This window comes from Chiloscyllium punctatum, chromosome 25 (genome assembly GCF_047496795.1).
Source record: "Chiloscyllium punctatum isolate Juve2018m chromosome 25, sChiPun1.3, whole genome shotgun sequence".
Classification (NCBI taxonomy): Eukaryota; Metazoa; Chordata; class Chondrichthyes; order Orectolobiformes; family Hemiscylliidae; genus Chiloscyllium; species Chiloscyllium punctatum.
The window spans coordinates 9,937,052-9,952,191 of NC_092763.1; the positions used below are offsets into that span (position 1 = coordinate 9,937,052).

General features: G+C 38.1%; 1 protein-coding gene across 5 annotated transcripts in view; it reads left to right on the forward strand.

Annotated features, from left to right (window-relative positions):
- The window catches only part of diaph2 (diaphanous-related formin 2), a 780,284-nt gene that overhangs the window by 452,863 nt on the left and 312,281 nt on the right, over positions 1-15,140 (forward strand). For all 5 annotated transcript variants that reach the window (XR_011964075.1, XM_072594677.1, XM_072594675.1 and 2 more), the window contains one exon: positions 3,736-3,975. Coding sequence is in view for 4 of the 5 variants with exons in the window: in XM_072594677.1 (XP_072450778.1) it covers positions 3,736-3,975 (240 nt within the window). In the remaining variant the exon portion in view is untranslated. The remainder of the gene's footprint in view (positions 1-3,735; positions 3,976-15,140) is intronic.

Sequence of the window (15,140 nt, forward strand, 5' to 3'; positions counted from 1 at the left end):
ACAGCGCAGAACAGGCCCTTCAGCCCTCGATGTTGTGCCAACCTGTGAGCTATTCTCAGCATGTCCCCTACACTATCCCAAAATCATCCATGTGCTTATCTAAGGATTGTTTAAAGCTCCCTAATGTGGCTGAGTTGACTACCTTAGCAGGTAGGGCATTCCACGCCCTTACCACTCTCTGCGTAAAGAACCTGCCTCTGACATCTGTCTTAAATCTATCACCCCTCAATTTGTAGTTGTGCCCTCTCGTACAAGCTGACATCATCATCCTAGGAAAATGTCTTTTTCTGTCTACCCTATCTAATCCTCTGATCATCTTGTATGTCTCTCTCAAATCCCCCCTTAGCCGCCTTCTTTCCAATGAGAACAGACCCAAGTCTCTCAGCCTTTCCTCATAAGACCTTCCCTCCAGACCAGGCAACATCCTGGTAAATCTCCTCTGCACCTTTTCCAATGCTTCCACATCCTTTCTATAATGGGGTGACCAGAACTGTACACAATATTCTAAGTGTGGCCGAGCCAGCATTTTGTACAGCTGCAGCATGATTTTGCAGTTCCGGAACTCAATCCTTCTACCAATGAAACCTAACATACTGTATGCCTTCTCAACAACACTATCCACCTGGGTGGCAACTTTCAAGGATCTATGCACATGGACTCCAAGATCCCTCTGCACATCCACACTACCAAGAATCTTTCCAATGACCAAGTACTCTGCCATATATGCTGAAGAGTTTTTAATCTAATGGTTTAGTTATTTGCTGCTTTTAGCTGCTCAGGCTGTCAAACAAAATCACCTTGCTTAGCAAAGAATTCTTAGTCTAATTTGCTGCCTCCACTTTGGAATAGTAAGTGGTTAAAAAAGAATTAGCTGGCAGTCCACTCATAACATTATAACATTGTGAAAGACATATTATTGCTTCTAGTTCTATTTTGATAAGTCATTGTGAAAAGTAATAAACATGTAAAATCTACCAAAGTCTCAAGGGCAAATGCATTTAATTTTGGGATCATTCATTTTGGAAGATGTACCAAGTTTTGTGACATTTTTATTTTGGATAGCTTTTGCTTTGGGAAAATAAAAATAGCATTTTAATATATATTCAGTCAATAATTGTCATAAATTTATGAAATGCATAAATGCATTGTTTCATTATTGAGATTGTTTGGTTGAAGTCCATCGGTTATAGCCATTTCTTTATCTTACTCTCAGGTCGTCCTCTTGATCAGCTCATTGTTCACTGAAATAATCTACAGTGATGTGGGCAGAGGCTTTAAAAACAAACCACAATCTTGGGAAGTGCAATGTTGACAAGGCAACATTTTATAATAAATGGTGGACCTAATTAAAAAGGGAAATTGGTTGAGCTTTATTTTAATGGAAAATTGCCTAATAATAAACTTGTATGTTATTTGATAAATGTTAAATAAGTAATGCTTGTCAAACTAATTAAATTAAATTTCGTACGAATCTTAAAATCAAATATAGTTAACAAGTGGAATGTATCCCTGCTGTGGACATTATTAAAAACAAATTTGAATGTTTGCACACTTGGTGGAATATTTGCATGAATATTTTATAAAATAATTCATTAATCAAGTGTTTGTCAGGAAAATTGACAATTTAAAAATTGTAAATCTGAAACATTTTACATGACCTGTAATAGGTACATTATTAGAAAAATCTTGGCACCATGTTTTCATTTCTTAAAAAAGTGCCTTGATATTAAACTTACATTTGATGTTTATCTGCCATCTCAGATTGAAGGATACTTCAAAATAACAATGCTGAGTTTTTTGTGGATTAGACTGTAGGAATGCCATTGCTATGCCCTGTACTACTTTGGTATTTTGTAATGTGTGCATGGAGATTGAAATCAGGAAAGTAGTTGGATTGAGAGGTGTAGACATGGACCTCTTTATTTTGCAACAAGTAATTCAATTTCTGTATGTGAAATCCTTGCCCTCACTATTAGGTTCACTTTGATTTGGTATTGCTTGAAGCTGCTTGTTAATCAGATTCACAAAATTCCTTGACCTTGACAAAATAAATAACGAGGACCTTGAAGCAGGGGATACCTTCCTAAGGAAGGGTTATTGGATTCGAAACTTTAACTCTGATTTCTCTCCACAGATGCTGCCTGATCTGCTGAGCTTTTCCAGCAATTTATATATTTTTTGTTTCATTTATTATTCAAATTGATCACTTTCTAGAAAAACTATTCCCTTCAGAGTAATCAGTAGCTTTAGGCACCAGAGGATAAAATGGCAAAAAATTCCTCAAGTACTTTATTTTTATACACTTTCATATGGTGAAGCCCAGGATCTGAAGTTTGCTTCTTATCCTTTTTTTGCCACCTTTAAGAATTTGTGACCACTACCTTACGTTGCCAAGCAATTGCATCCCTTTTTCAAAGCTTTCTTTAAATATGTCATTCTTTCTCCAAAATGTATCTCGCAGCATACCGCTACATTAAATTGTGTTTGTCATATACCCTATAAATGTTCTCTTGACATCTATCACTATCATCTATAAAGTTTCATAATAAAACATCTGGTTCACAGAAGCATTATTAAATAAAGCTTGACCCTGAATCATACAAAGTATTGTGATCAATGTCCAAAAGTTTAATCAAAAAGTAGGCCTTACAGAGAGAAATCAAGGTAACGAGATGTTGGTGTGTAGGGAGGGAATTTATGGTCTTGGTGACTGAAGGGGTGCCTACTGATAAGTGCATTATTTAAAGTCAAGAATGCATAAGAGACCATGGCAAGAGGAACTTTGATATCTCAGAGTATTGTGATGCTAAAGGAGATTACAGAGAGGCAAGACCTTGGTGACATTTGCAGAGAAGGATGAAAATTTAAAATCGAGATATTGCCTGATCAGGTATCAATGTTGGTCAGCGGGCTCAGGAGTAATAAGGGAACAGGATTTATTGTGAGTTAAATCGTTAACAGCAGAATTTTGGGTGACTTCACGTTCATGGACAGTGGAATGTGAGTGTCCAGTGAAGAGTGCGTTGGGATAGTTGGGTCAAGTAATACTAATACATGAATGAGGATTTTACAGTAGATCAGCTGAAACTGGCGTGAAATTTTGGAGGTGAAAGTAGGTAGTCTTAGTGAATGCATGAATATGAATCGGAATGTTTATTACATTTCTTATGATTTTGACTACTTGGCACGCAATTACTGAATTGTATTTGAAAAATCTAGAGACTATTGTGATAATCTGGAAAACAATTTTACGTGATGAAATTGAAGCATTCTTTCTATGTTCCAGTGGTCTTTTCCTGTTTTTAGTCTTTCAACTTGAAAGATGTTAATTTATATTGATGTTTTAATCCACAGTGGCAGCAAGACTCTGTAATTCTCACTAAGGTTTATTGATGTCTCATCTGAGGTGTTAAGTACCTGCAGCAATTTCAGGGAATTACAGACATATTTAGTCTAACACTAATTTGTTCTCCAGCCATTGTTGGAGCGATTGATTAGGAACCCAAATTCTGACACTTCTTCCTTTTCATATCATTTCTTTCCCCTTCCATGTGTGAAAATATCAAGACTACTTTGTTGTCTTCCTTCATTTTGAGTCATGTTATTCATCACGTACTTTTATACAATTGGTTATTTGTGAAATAAATAATCTTGCATTATATGCAATGATTTGTTCTTGTTTTTTTTTGCAAAAAAATTTGAAACAAGCATCAATTTTGCACATTTTGTTTGCAGATGAGCACTGTAAAGTTGTTACGACCACGACTGAACAATATTCTCTTCAAACTTCAGTTTGAAGAGTATTTGAACAACATCAAACCGGACATAATGAATGTAACAATTGCCTGTGAAGAGGTGAAGAAGAGTGAAAATTTCAGTAAAATTTTGGAGTTGGTTCTTCTTGTGGGTAACTACATGAATTCAGGTTCCAGAAATGCACAAACCTTTGGCTTCAAGATCAGCTATCTTTGCAAGGTAAGCCTTACCATCATTTGAAATTACCTATATATTTACAGATTGCTCCTGACTGTCACATTCAGCTGCTGATTGAACAAGTTGGCACACTGTTAGTGTGCTAGTTTTAACTAGACCGTCAAGAGGTGCTTGAGCAGTTTGTAATTTGCTCTATGATTTTCCTCTCTGAGGAGAAGCAACCAGACTCTATTTTAAACTTACCATACTCAAAAGACAGTGTAAACAATATAGAAACTTATCCAAAGTTATGCATCTAAAAATATCAAAGCAATCACAAAACCCAGCATACAACTTAATTTCAAAGGAATGTATGCGTATATGTCTCTCATGAATGTGGATGTGTACATGCAACTATAAATATGTTATAGCAATAGGCTATTATGAAAAAAAATTGAAGACTTAGTTATGTCTTTCAGTAAAATTCTTTACCTCAAAGACATTCTCATATGTGTTAGCCTAGGTTTACATTCACTTGAACAACAAAATTGCAATGAAACCATACATTAATAGTAAGCCTGTTTGTGCGGCCTTCCTCCCTACAGAATTTGTTTAACAACGAAGCATAGTTTAATTCTTCACTTGCACAATTGTTAATTATTGAAAAATAATTTAATCCTTTGCTCCCAAAAACCCAAGTGATGGTAATGCTATTGGATGTCAATGGGAGGTAGTTGATTCTCTCTTGTTGGCAAAAGTCATTGGCACTTCTATAACGCAAATATTTCTTGCCACTTATTATTCTGACTCAGTATGCTGACTAGTTCTTTCTGCATGTGAACATGTGGTGTTATGTATCTGAGAAGTCATGAATGGGTGCTGAACATTGTGTGTTTCTCAGCAAACACACCCACTTCTGACCTTATGATGGAACAGAGTTAATTGTTGAAGCAGCTGAATGTGGTTGGACTGAAGAACTGGAGCAGTGATAGTGTCCCGACCACTGAACCAGGAGGCCAGGGTTCAAGTCCCACCTGCTCCAGAAGTGTATTGTGACATGACTCAACAGCATGTCTACTCTGAGGAAGTCATGCAATAATTCACAAACGTGAAAGCGTTATAACAGTGAAGCAAGGGTTATTGTGGTACAGAAAGAGTGTCCCTACCTCTGAATCAGGAGAGAGAGATTTAAGTCCCGCCTATACCAAAGGTGTATATTAGTGAGTGTGAACAGATTAGAATACCTATCCTGAGGGCACTTGCAGTCATGTCCTGGGTTTGAAATAATTTGCCAGCAACAGCCGCAAGCATCATTCTGTGTGCTTGGAGTCACTGCAAGCAATGGAGAAGTTTCCCGTGATTTGCATTGACACCAGTTTTGCTCAGACCCCTTGATGCTGTATTCAGTAAAATGCTGCCTTGATGTCAAGGACAGCCAGTCCCTCGTCACCTCTGAAATTCAATTATTTTGTCCATCGTTGGGCCAAGGCTGTCATTAGATCAAGAGTTAACTCGAGCGGAACCAAAACTCTATCCATGAACAGGTTATTGCTGAACGAATGCCTCTTGTTAGCACTGTCAATGACCTATTCTGTTTTTTTTTCTGATGATTGGAATTATAATAATAGCAAGATTTATTCTCCTTTTTGTGTAATGGATATTTGGTCAACATATCCAGTGCCTCACAGTATAGCAGTGCTTTACAGGAGGCTCCAAAGCACTGAGGATGTCACCTACACAGGTGATGAAATGTCTGCAAATCAACTTCCCAGATCAATGAACATAGCCACAACTATGGTCACCTCTTTTTCATATCACATGTAGCAAATGGAATCAGTTGAAAACTGGTAGTCATGATGATTAGAAGTACAAAGGGAGACCAAGCTGCATCAATCTCTTGGCATTTCTGGCTAATCTTGGAGAATTCCTTCAGCCTTTCCTACTTATCTAGGAGAAAGTGAGGACTGCAGATGCTGAAGATCAGAGTCGAAAAGTGTGATGCTAGAAAAGCACAGTAGGTCAGGCAGCTTTTGAGGAGCACAGAGTCGACATTTTGGGCATAAGCCCTTCATCAGGAATCACATTCGTCATGGAGGGCCTATGCCCGAAACATCGATTCTTCTGTTCCTTGGATGCTGCCTAACCCGCTGTGCTTTTCCAGCGCCACACTTTTTGACTTTTCTACTGATCTGCTTGACTGCACCATTGTTTGGAATGTGGATATTTGTAGAGCTGCCTTGTATTAGTTGTTTAATTGTCCACCTCCATTTTTGATTAGATGTGACAACTACAAAGTTTTGACCTGATCTGTGAATGTGGGATTGCTCATTTCTGTCTCTCGCGAGTTGCTTTCGCTTTTTGGCGTGCAAGTAGTCCTGTGTTATAACATGATCAGGTTGAAAGCTCACTTTTAGGTACGTCTGTTACTGCACCTGGCCTGTCCTCCTGCATGCTTCATTGAACCAAGGTTGATATCCTAGGTTTGATGGTTGTAGTTGGCTCTGGGATATGCCAGGCCTCGAGGTTGCAGATTGTACAAGCCTGCTGTTAATAATGGTCTACGGCACATCATGGTTGCAAAATTGTGAGTTGCAGACTCTGTTCAGAATCTATCCATGGTAGGGCCACAATAGAGGATGTCATTGATGTGAAGACAAAACATTGTCACCACAAGAACTTTACAGTGGTTATTCTTCCCAAAATTATCATGGACAGGTGTACCTGTGATAGATAAATTGGTGAGAATGAGGTCAAGTAAGATATTATCTTTTATGTTTTCATGTTGCAGATCAGACTAGCAGCCATGTCCTTTAGCCAACTTGTTTGACCAATCCACACCTGGTGATGGACTTTGAAGCCTCCCACCCATAATGCATTATGTTGCCTTTCCACCCTCAGTGTGTCTTCCACTTGGTATTCAACATGGAGTAGTACTAGTTCATTTACTGGTGTTTTGAAGGGTGATGACGTTGGTCGGTGATAATCAATTGTAGGTTTCCTTGTCCATGTTTGACCTAATGCTGAGAGACTTCATGGATTTGAATTCAAAATTGAACACTCACAGGATTCATCTGATCTCTATTGAGCACTCTGAATCCTTCTCTTCTCAAAAAAAACTGAGACAGCTCTCTTATTCTTTCCTCAAAACTGAAGTATCCCATCCCTGGAATCAGTTGGATCTGTCTTTTCTGCAACCTCTCCAATGCCTTAACATTCCTTAATTATGGACCCTGGAATTTTACACATTACATCAAATGAACCAATATTTTATAAAGGTCCAACACAATGTCGATGCTTTTCTTTGGCATGCAACTGCTTTCTGAACCTGTGCTGCCATATGTAATTAGCTGTGAACATTCAGCATATGTCACTGTTCCTGCACCCTCTTTAAAATAATTTCCTCATTTGTTTTATGTTACCTTGCTTTTCCCTACTAAAATGTCTCACTTCACGTTTCTTTGTATTAAATTTCTGCTCACTCTACTCACCTTTCCATGTCCTCTTCAGGTCTCTCACTAACCACTTCGTATTTCACAATCTTTCTAAATTTTGTACCTTAAGCAGATATTGAAATTGTGCCCTGAACACCCATACCTAAGTCTTTAACATACAGTGAGAAAACCAGTGTTCCTAATCCCTACCCCAGGAAAGCTCACAATTGACTTTTTTCTCCATAGGTTTAAACATTGCTGGTGAACTGATTCTTTTGCCTGATGTCAAATGTCTTTTCAATATCATATACACTACATTAACCACATTACCCTCAACACCTTCCTTGCTACTTGATTGAAATGCTCAATGAAATTAATTAAAATGAACTTGCCCTGAGCAAATCTTTAAGCTAGTTAACAAAGGAATTTTCAACTTACTAGAAAAGAAGGAAAACTCAATCACCTAAGGTAATGAATTTGCTGCAAATTAATGTTGAATTTGTTGCCTAAGGCTGCAAATGTTCGGAAGCTATGATATTGGGAAAAATGTAGTGGATGCACCATAAAGAACATTTAGTTACTTGGTAAACTTAAATTTACGCATGGCTTTGAGATACAGTAAAAAGCATCTGGTTGCTGTCTACCAGTTTCCTGCATATGTGATCAAAATATTCGATATGACCTCAGCAACTGATGGAAAGTGTCTTTAGGTTGATGATCTTTTGTGTCTGTCAGTCATTTTTAAAAAATCACTGTTAACTTATGTTGTACCACGTTGTATAAGAAATTCATGTTTGTCTTTCTATGTTAAGGCTGTAGGTTTAATGGAGTGTTATTAATAACTGAGAATATTGATGAAGCTTATTTCTGATTCTCTGCAAGTCCAAATAACCTATTTCCCCATTTGTCAACACAATTAGAGGAACTAATCATACAACTTATCAGGATTGCTTAATAAATGAGTCACTTGAATGAAAAAGGAGTCCCTGAAAACCTAGAAGTAACCTCTAAAAGTCAAAAGATAGCTCTTGAGAGAGTCTTGGTGGTGTTGTGAGGATAGATGGAATTGTGATCTGGGTACACTTTAACATCTTCAGGTTTTTCTTCCCATATCATTATATTATCTAGAATGGTTATCAACCAATATTTTATTATCCAGAGCTCCACACTATCTTAAGGCTTCTGTGTGCCAAGTTGCACTTGAAATGTCTTTAGATTACATTACATTACATTACAGTGTGGAAAAAGGCCCTTCGGCACAACAAGTCCACACCGACCCGCCGAAGCGCAACCCACCCATACCCCTACATTTACCCCTTAACTAACACTACGGCCAATTCACCTTTACCTGCACATCTTTGTGACTGTGGGAGGAAACTGGAGCACCCAGAGGAAACCCACGCAGACACAGGGAGAACATGCAAACTCCACACAGTCAGTCACCTGAGGTGGGAATTGAACCCAGGTCTCTGGCGCTGTGAGGCAGCAGTGCTAACCACTGTGCCACCAGGCCACCCCGTCTTCTGTGCAGAGGCAGCTAATCCCCTAATTCAACTAATTCAAACTAGTAAACATCAGTTTGAATCTGACCTGACTGGAATCACAGCACGTTAGTTTGGGAGCCATAGCCACAACAACAATTTGAGATTATATTATGCATATTGGAAAACAAAACACCTAATAAGCTTCACAGAAGCAGAAAATTCACAAAAATTCTGACATCAGGTTGATGAAACAATATGACTGCAAATTAAGATAAATACAGGAACATCAATGAACAAGCTGAATTTGACAGCTGGTCTGGAGTCTAGCCAGAAGGACAGTGGAATACTGCATTGATACAGAAATGGAGCTCTTAATTTAATTAACTTAGTATACTAAAGGGGAAGAAAAGATCTGCAGCTCTGTGATATCCCAAAGGTCTGAAAGCTTTTCACCAATAACTTAATTTTGCAATGTAGACGTTGCTTTGTGTGCAAATGCAGTAGTTTATTTGCACACAGCATGCTCCCACAAAAGCAGCACAATTAATGACCAGTTATTGGGCTTTTGAAGTGATTGTTGGAGGACAAACACCAACAGAGAATCTTTTTGTATGCAGCTCAGGGGACAGACATTGCCTTGGTGTAACCTTTCATCTAGGAGATAACGCCTCTGAAGATGCAGTCTGCTCTCCCTGTGCATTTGAAGAATCAGCCTCGATTGTAGACCCAACATCCTACAGCACAGCTTGAATGCACAAGCTTCTGACTCAGACCTGATTACAGCCACTGAGCCAGGGCTGACAAAAGTAATTATACAGCAGGCTTTCTTTCACAAATAACCAGTATAATTGCAGCATTTTTGTATTTTAATAGGTTGTGTTTGGTCTTCACACTTATCATCATTAAAAGGTTAATGTCCAGTGCCAGATAACACTGTCTTCAATTTCCTCTGAATGAACTCCCCACATAATTGTAATGTAACTGTGAGGTGTTTAATAACAGGATTTGTTGTTCATGTCAGAACACAGCAGTAATTCCCCTTTTTTGTTGGTTTCCTTCTGGATTTCCCTGACTACACAACTTTCTTCTCCTTTGTATGTCTTGTCCAAGTGATCCACCAATTCTTCTCTTAATCCAGTCTCACTAAATTGCAGATCAATAAACATGCCCTCCTGACCCCAATGGTTAGCTAATGCTGTGAACAGTTTGCTCTTTTCAGATGTTTTTTCCCTCTCTCCTTTGTGTCTGCTGACATCAGCTTTCTCCTCAAAAAGCAATCCTCAACTCAGCGAAGGGTGGCACAGTGGTTAGCAACGCTGCTTCATAATGTGAGGGGCCTGGGTTCGATTCTGGCCGTAAACAACTGTCTAGGTAGAGTTTGTACATTTTCCCCATGCTTACATGGGTTTCCACCCACTGTCCAACATACGCAGGTTAAGTGGATTGATTCAGTAATGTGTAGGTTAGCTGGGTTAAGCAATGGTAAGACCCCATATAGGTTTGGGTATAGGTAATATGCTCTTCAGAGAGTTGGTGTAGACTCAATGGGCCAAATGGCCTCTTTCTGCACTGTAGGGATTCTACAATTCCATGAACTCTTCAATTTCATCTAATCTCCAACTTCTCCAAGCACTACAAGTCTCATTGTCTCCCACATCATATCCCATCTTTCTCAGAACTCTAATTCTTATCCAAGTCACAAATTGCATCCAGTGTCACTCTGCCACAAATAAATGTTCTTTCATAATCTTTCTCATCCTTTCTTCAACCTTTGACATGGTTGACAACAGCAATCTACTCAAAAACCTCTCCACTGCTGTCTGACTTGGGCGGACTGTTTTTGTGTGGTTCCAGAGGAAAATAGGTGTGACCACATGAGCAACAAAGTGAGTTCCAGGTTTTGCAGTTATCACTATCTGTGAGAAGCATATCACTCAGCAAGGATCTCACGGCAGAAGGACATCTGGTCCTGCATGTGATGCAGTGACAATACAGATTCTGTTGTTCATAGTATGCTAAACTCAGATTGAAGAAGTTCATATGAATTTAGATGAAGCTGAAAGACTTGCTGAGCTTTGACTAGAGGGAGGAATTTCCAGTGTAACTGACTTGGTAAAGGTCAATTCTGGGAGTTGACGTTGCTTATCTGGGAAAGGAAAAAGGAAGCAGACCTTTGGGAGTGGAGAATAGCTTTGAACTGGTTCCAGAATAATAAAGTGTCTACTTAGGGGACAGAGTGAATTATAATTTGGGGTATTATAGCTAATTTAAAGATGAAAAGTTACTTGTTTTCTGTAGTTTGAAGCATACCCTACCTACTGAACAGTGGTAATCAATGATATATGTAATTTGCTGCACCAAAGGTTTTGAAACCCAACTCTTACAGCGATCTTTCAATCGGTTTCTCAAAATTAAAACATATTCTTTAAAATTTAAGTTTGCTACTGGTACAATGCTAAGTGGCAAGTTAAGCTATGGGCAAGGTACAGGGAAGTTGCAAAAAAGATAGAGACAGGCGAAGTGAGTGGGTTGAGATAACTGCTGGGTATAATATGAGGAAGCGTGAAGTTATTCTCTTTGTTTGTAAGAATAGGAAAGCTGATTATTTTTGAAACTTGTGGATATCGACTGTTCAGCAAGATTTTGGTGAGTTTCTACAAGGTAAGCAGAAAGCATTTTTACAGATCGAGTGAACCTTTTGGAAGGTAAATAGCATGACGTTCTTTATGGCAAGGGATTGGAATATAAGAATACAGAACTCTGCTACAGTGTACAGGGCTTTGGTAAGATCACATCTAAAATATTGTTTACAGTTTTGGAAGCCATATTTAAGGAAGGATACAGTTGCATTGGAAGCAATAGAGTGAAAGTTCTCTAGATTGACCTCTAGAATGAGAAAATTATCCTGCGAGACTATGTTAAATTAGGCCTAAACTCTCAGGATATGGGTTGGTCATTTGGGACGGAGAGGAGGAGAAATTGTTGTAGAAACCCAACCAGTAATCTTGGATAGCAACAATGGGCACTAAACGCCAATCCATTTCTGCCTGCACCAGGAACAAGAAAAAGATTCAGTAAGATTTTCTACTCCTTATTATGCATGAAACATAGCATATGCAAACATGGACTTGGCCATGATGCCATCCATTGATACTCCATGCAGGAAGCTGGATGATATGGCAACATGACTGAAATTGTGTTCCAAAATAAACTGCTGCCAGGCCAGGAGGAAAGTGGCGTAACTGAGCTGTAATTAAATGAATTGTTAAATAATGAACTATTGTAATTGTGAATAAGTTAATTGATTCCTAGAGTAGATTGATAAACGTTTATTTATAGATCACTGATAAATCCTTCTTGTACTGTTTGTATTTGTTGAAGGTGATCTTATCAATAGCAGAATTCATGCAATTTTTTTTGCCATCTATCTTTACGACAGGCCTTATAACACTGGGTGGAAAGAGTGTGGGTTGCTTGATTGAAAACAAGATTTCTATGGATAATACCCAATAAATTCTGACTGACCAAAGATTGAGGTGTCGTGTTGTTGATAAACCTCCCAATATGCAAAACCATTTCATTCTGTTTATTACATTTTGCAGATATAAATATTGACTTTTCAAAACATTAAGCTGTAATTCTTGAGCAGATAAACAGTGATTTAACTTAGAATAAAATTATGCATTCTGAGACAGCTTGTTATCAAGTGACGTGACTTAATAAAAGTTTCCAAAATGACCTTTTCACAGTTCTTTCCCAAAAAGAGTCTGGTGGTTTCAGAACTTTGAAAAAAAATAATAATCCCCAATTCAAGGTAATACACCATATTTTAAAAAAATCATTTTTATTCTCATTTTGGGCATCATTTTTAGTTATGTATTGATTACATTAGATTTACAATAGTGTGGAAACAGGCCCTTTGGCCCAACAAGTCCACACCAACCCTCCGAAGAGTAACCCACCCAGACCCATTTCCCCCTGACTAATGCACCAAACACTACGGGCAGTTTAGAATGGCCAATTCGCATGACCTGTGGGACTGTGGAAGGAAACCAGCGCAGCCGGTGGAAATCCACGCAGACACGGGGAGAATGTGCAAAGTCCACACAGGCAGTCACCCGAGGCTGGAATCAAACCTGGGACCCTGGTGCTGTGAGGCAGCAGTGCTAACCACTGAGCCACCGTGCCACCCCAGCTGTTGTTCCATCCTGTTAGCTGATGCTAATTTAAAAGTTACTTCACATTTTGTGTCTTTCATGCACTTCTCCATGTTTTCAAACCTGAAGCAGAGATTTCTTTTGTGCAAATATGTAAAAACACATTTCAGATATTGCCATCATCAATTGGATAAGAAGTCATGATTTGGAGATGCCGGTGTTGGACTGGGGTGTACAAACTTAAAAATCACACAACACCAGGTTATAGTCCAACAGGTTTAATTGGAAGCACAATAGCTTTTGGAGCAAAGCTCCTTCATCAGGTCATTGTGGAGGGCTCGATCGTAACACAGAATTTATCGCAAAAATTTGCAGTGTGATGTAACTGAAATTATACATTGAAAAATTGATTGTTAAGCCTTTCATCTGTTAGAATACAGTGATAGTTTCACTTCTTTCATGTGTAAATCACAAAACCCTTTTTTTTAAAGTTGCATTCTCGGGTTAGCTGTTAACAATGGTGATAGCGAGACAATATGTTGAAGGTGTTAGCCCCCTGTGTTCTCTGTCTATGACCTGATGTTTAGATTGATTCTAATCTAAAAAGTGAGATAACAGAATTTTGTCTAGCTGTCACTATTGTTAACAGCTAACCCGAGAATGCAACTTTTATATAAAAAAGGGTATTGTGATTAACACATGAAAGAAATGAGACTATCTCTATATTCTAACAGATGAAAGGCTTAACAGACAATCTATTTTTCAATGTATAATTTCAGTTACAGCACACTGCAAATTTTTGCGATAAATTCTGTTACGATCGAGCCCTCCACTATCACCTGATGAAGAAGCGTCGTTCCAAAAGCTAGTGTGCTTCCAATTAAACCTGTTAGACTATAACCTAGTGTTGTGTGATTTTTAACTGGATAAGAAGTAGTCATCTAAACTTTCCAAATAGAAAAATTGCATCTTCTTGTAGGTTTACTTCACTGACTAAGAGAAGAATTGAAGTGGAGGTTTTTGAGATGTTTCCTATTCAGACCTGTCTCCACATTTTATTTTTCCCTAGTTATGCTAGTTGTGTGAATGTAACTTAGAAAACAGTCACTTCACTGACCCATACATAACAGACATTCAGATGATGTAATAACAACTTGCTCCAGGTAATGGTACGCTTGTTCAACTGGGCAACCCTTTTCATGTACACTGAGTGATAATTTAAATCGACATTCACAAATAGGGTGGCATAGCGCACAAGGGAAGAAACTTGTCTATTGTGTTCTTCAACTTCAAGTGATATTTTTAAGCATCTACGCACAGGCTAGCGAACTAGAATAGTCTTGAGGGACCCTTTATTATAAACAAAACCAGAAGTTGTTTTAAAAGGTCAGTAGGTCTGACAGCATCTGTGAAGAGAAATCAGAGTTAACACTTCTGGTCTGGTGACCCTTCTTCAGAACCTTTTCATTGTGCCTACTCCAAACAGATGAATCCATCTTGTCCACTGAACGTAGTGAATCTAGAGAAATTGTAATTAGTAGTTGAAACATAATACTTAAACAAATCAACTCTATAACGTAGAATGAAAGGACTCTATTCAGTCTGCAATTTGTTTGTCTCAAGATGGGATGATGGTGGGAGAGAACTGTGTGTTGATGTCCTTAAACAAGTCAGGTAGGAGAATTGTGTGGCCTTATCCAAAAATCCAAAGGGAACTTCAGTTCAGGGTCAACAATGTTCTTCATATGTGACATTTATATCCTAATAATAGACTGTTGAATAATTATACAGTATTCATCATGGTCTGCTCTGCACAAGTAGTGATCTGTTAGCAATTAAACTTGATTTCTGACTGTTGATTCAACTTATTTTACATTATCAGTAAAAATAAAGTTCTTTCTCAGAACTTGAAATAACTAGATAATAGTTGGTGACTGAGTAACATTTTCTCGCTATTTTTATCTCCCTTAAAATAACAGATTAATGTCACATGAATCTGTTGAGCTACCCAACTGTTCTTATTGTAATGAAATGGGAATTGGTTCAATAATGTTCCAATTGATGATATTAAATATCAAGTACATATGGATGTGTGCAAAGTATGTAATAGGTGGAAACCATATATTATTAACATAGTTTATATTGATCATGGGTAC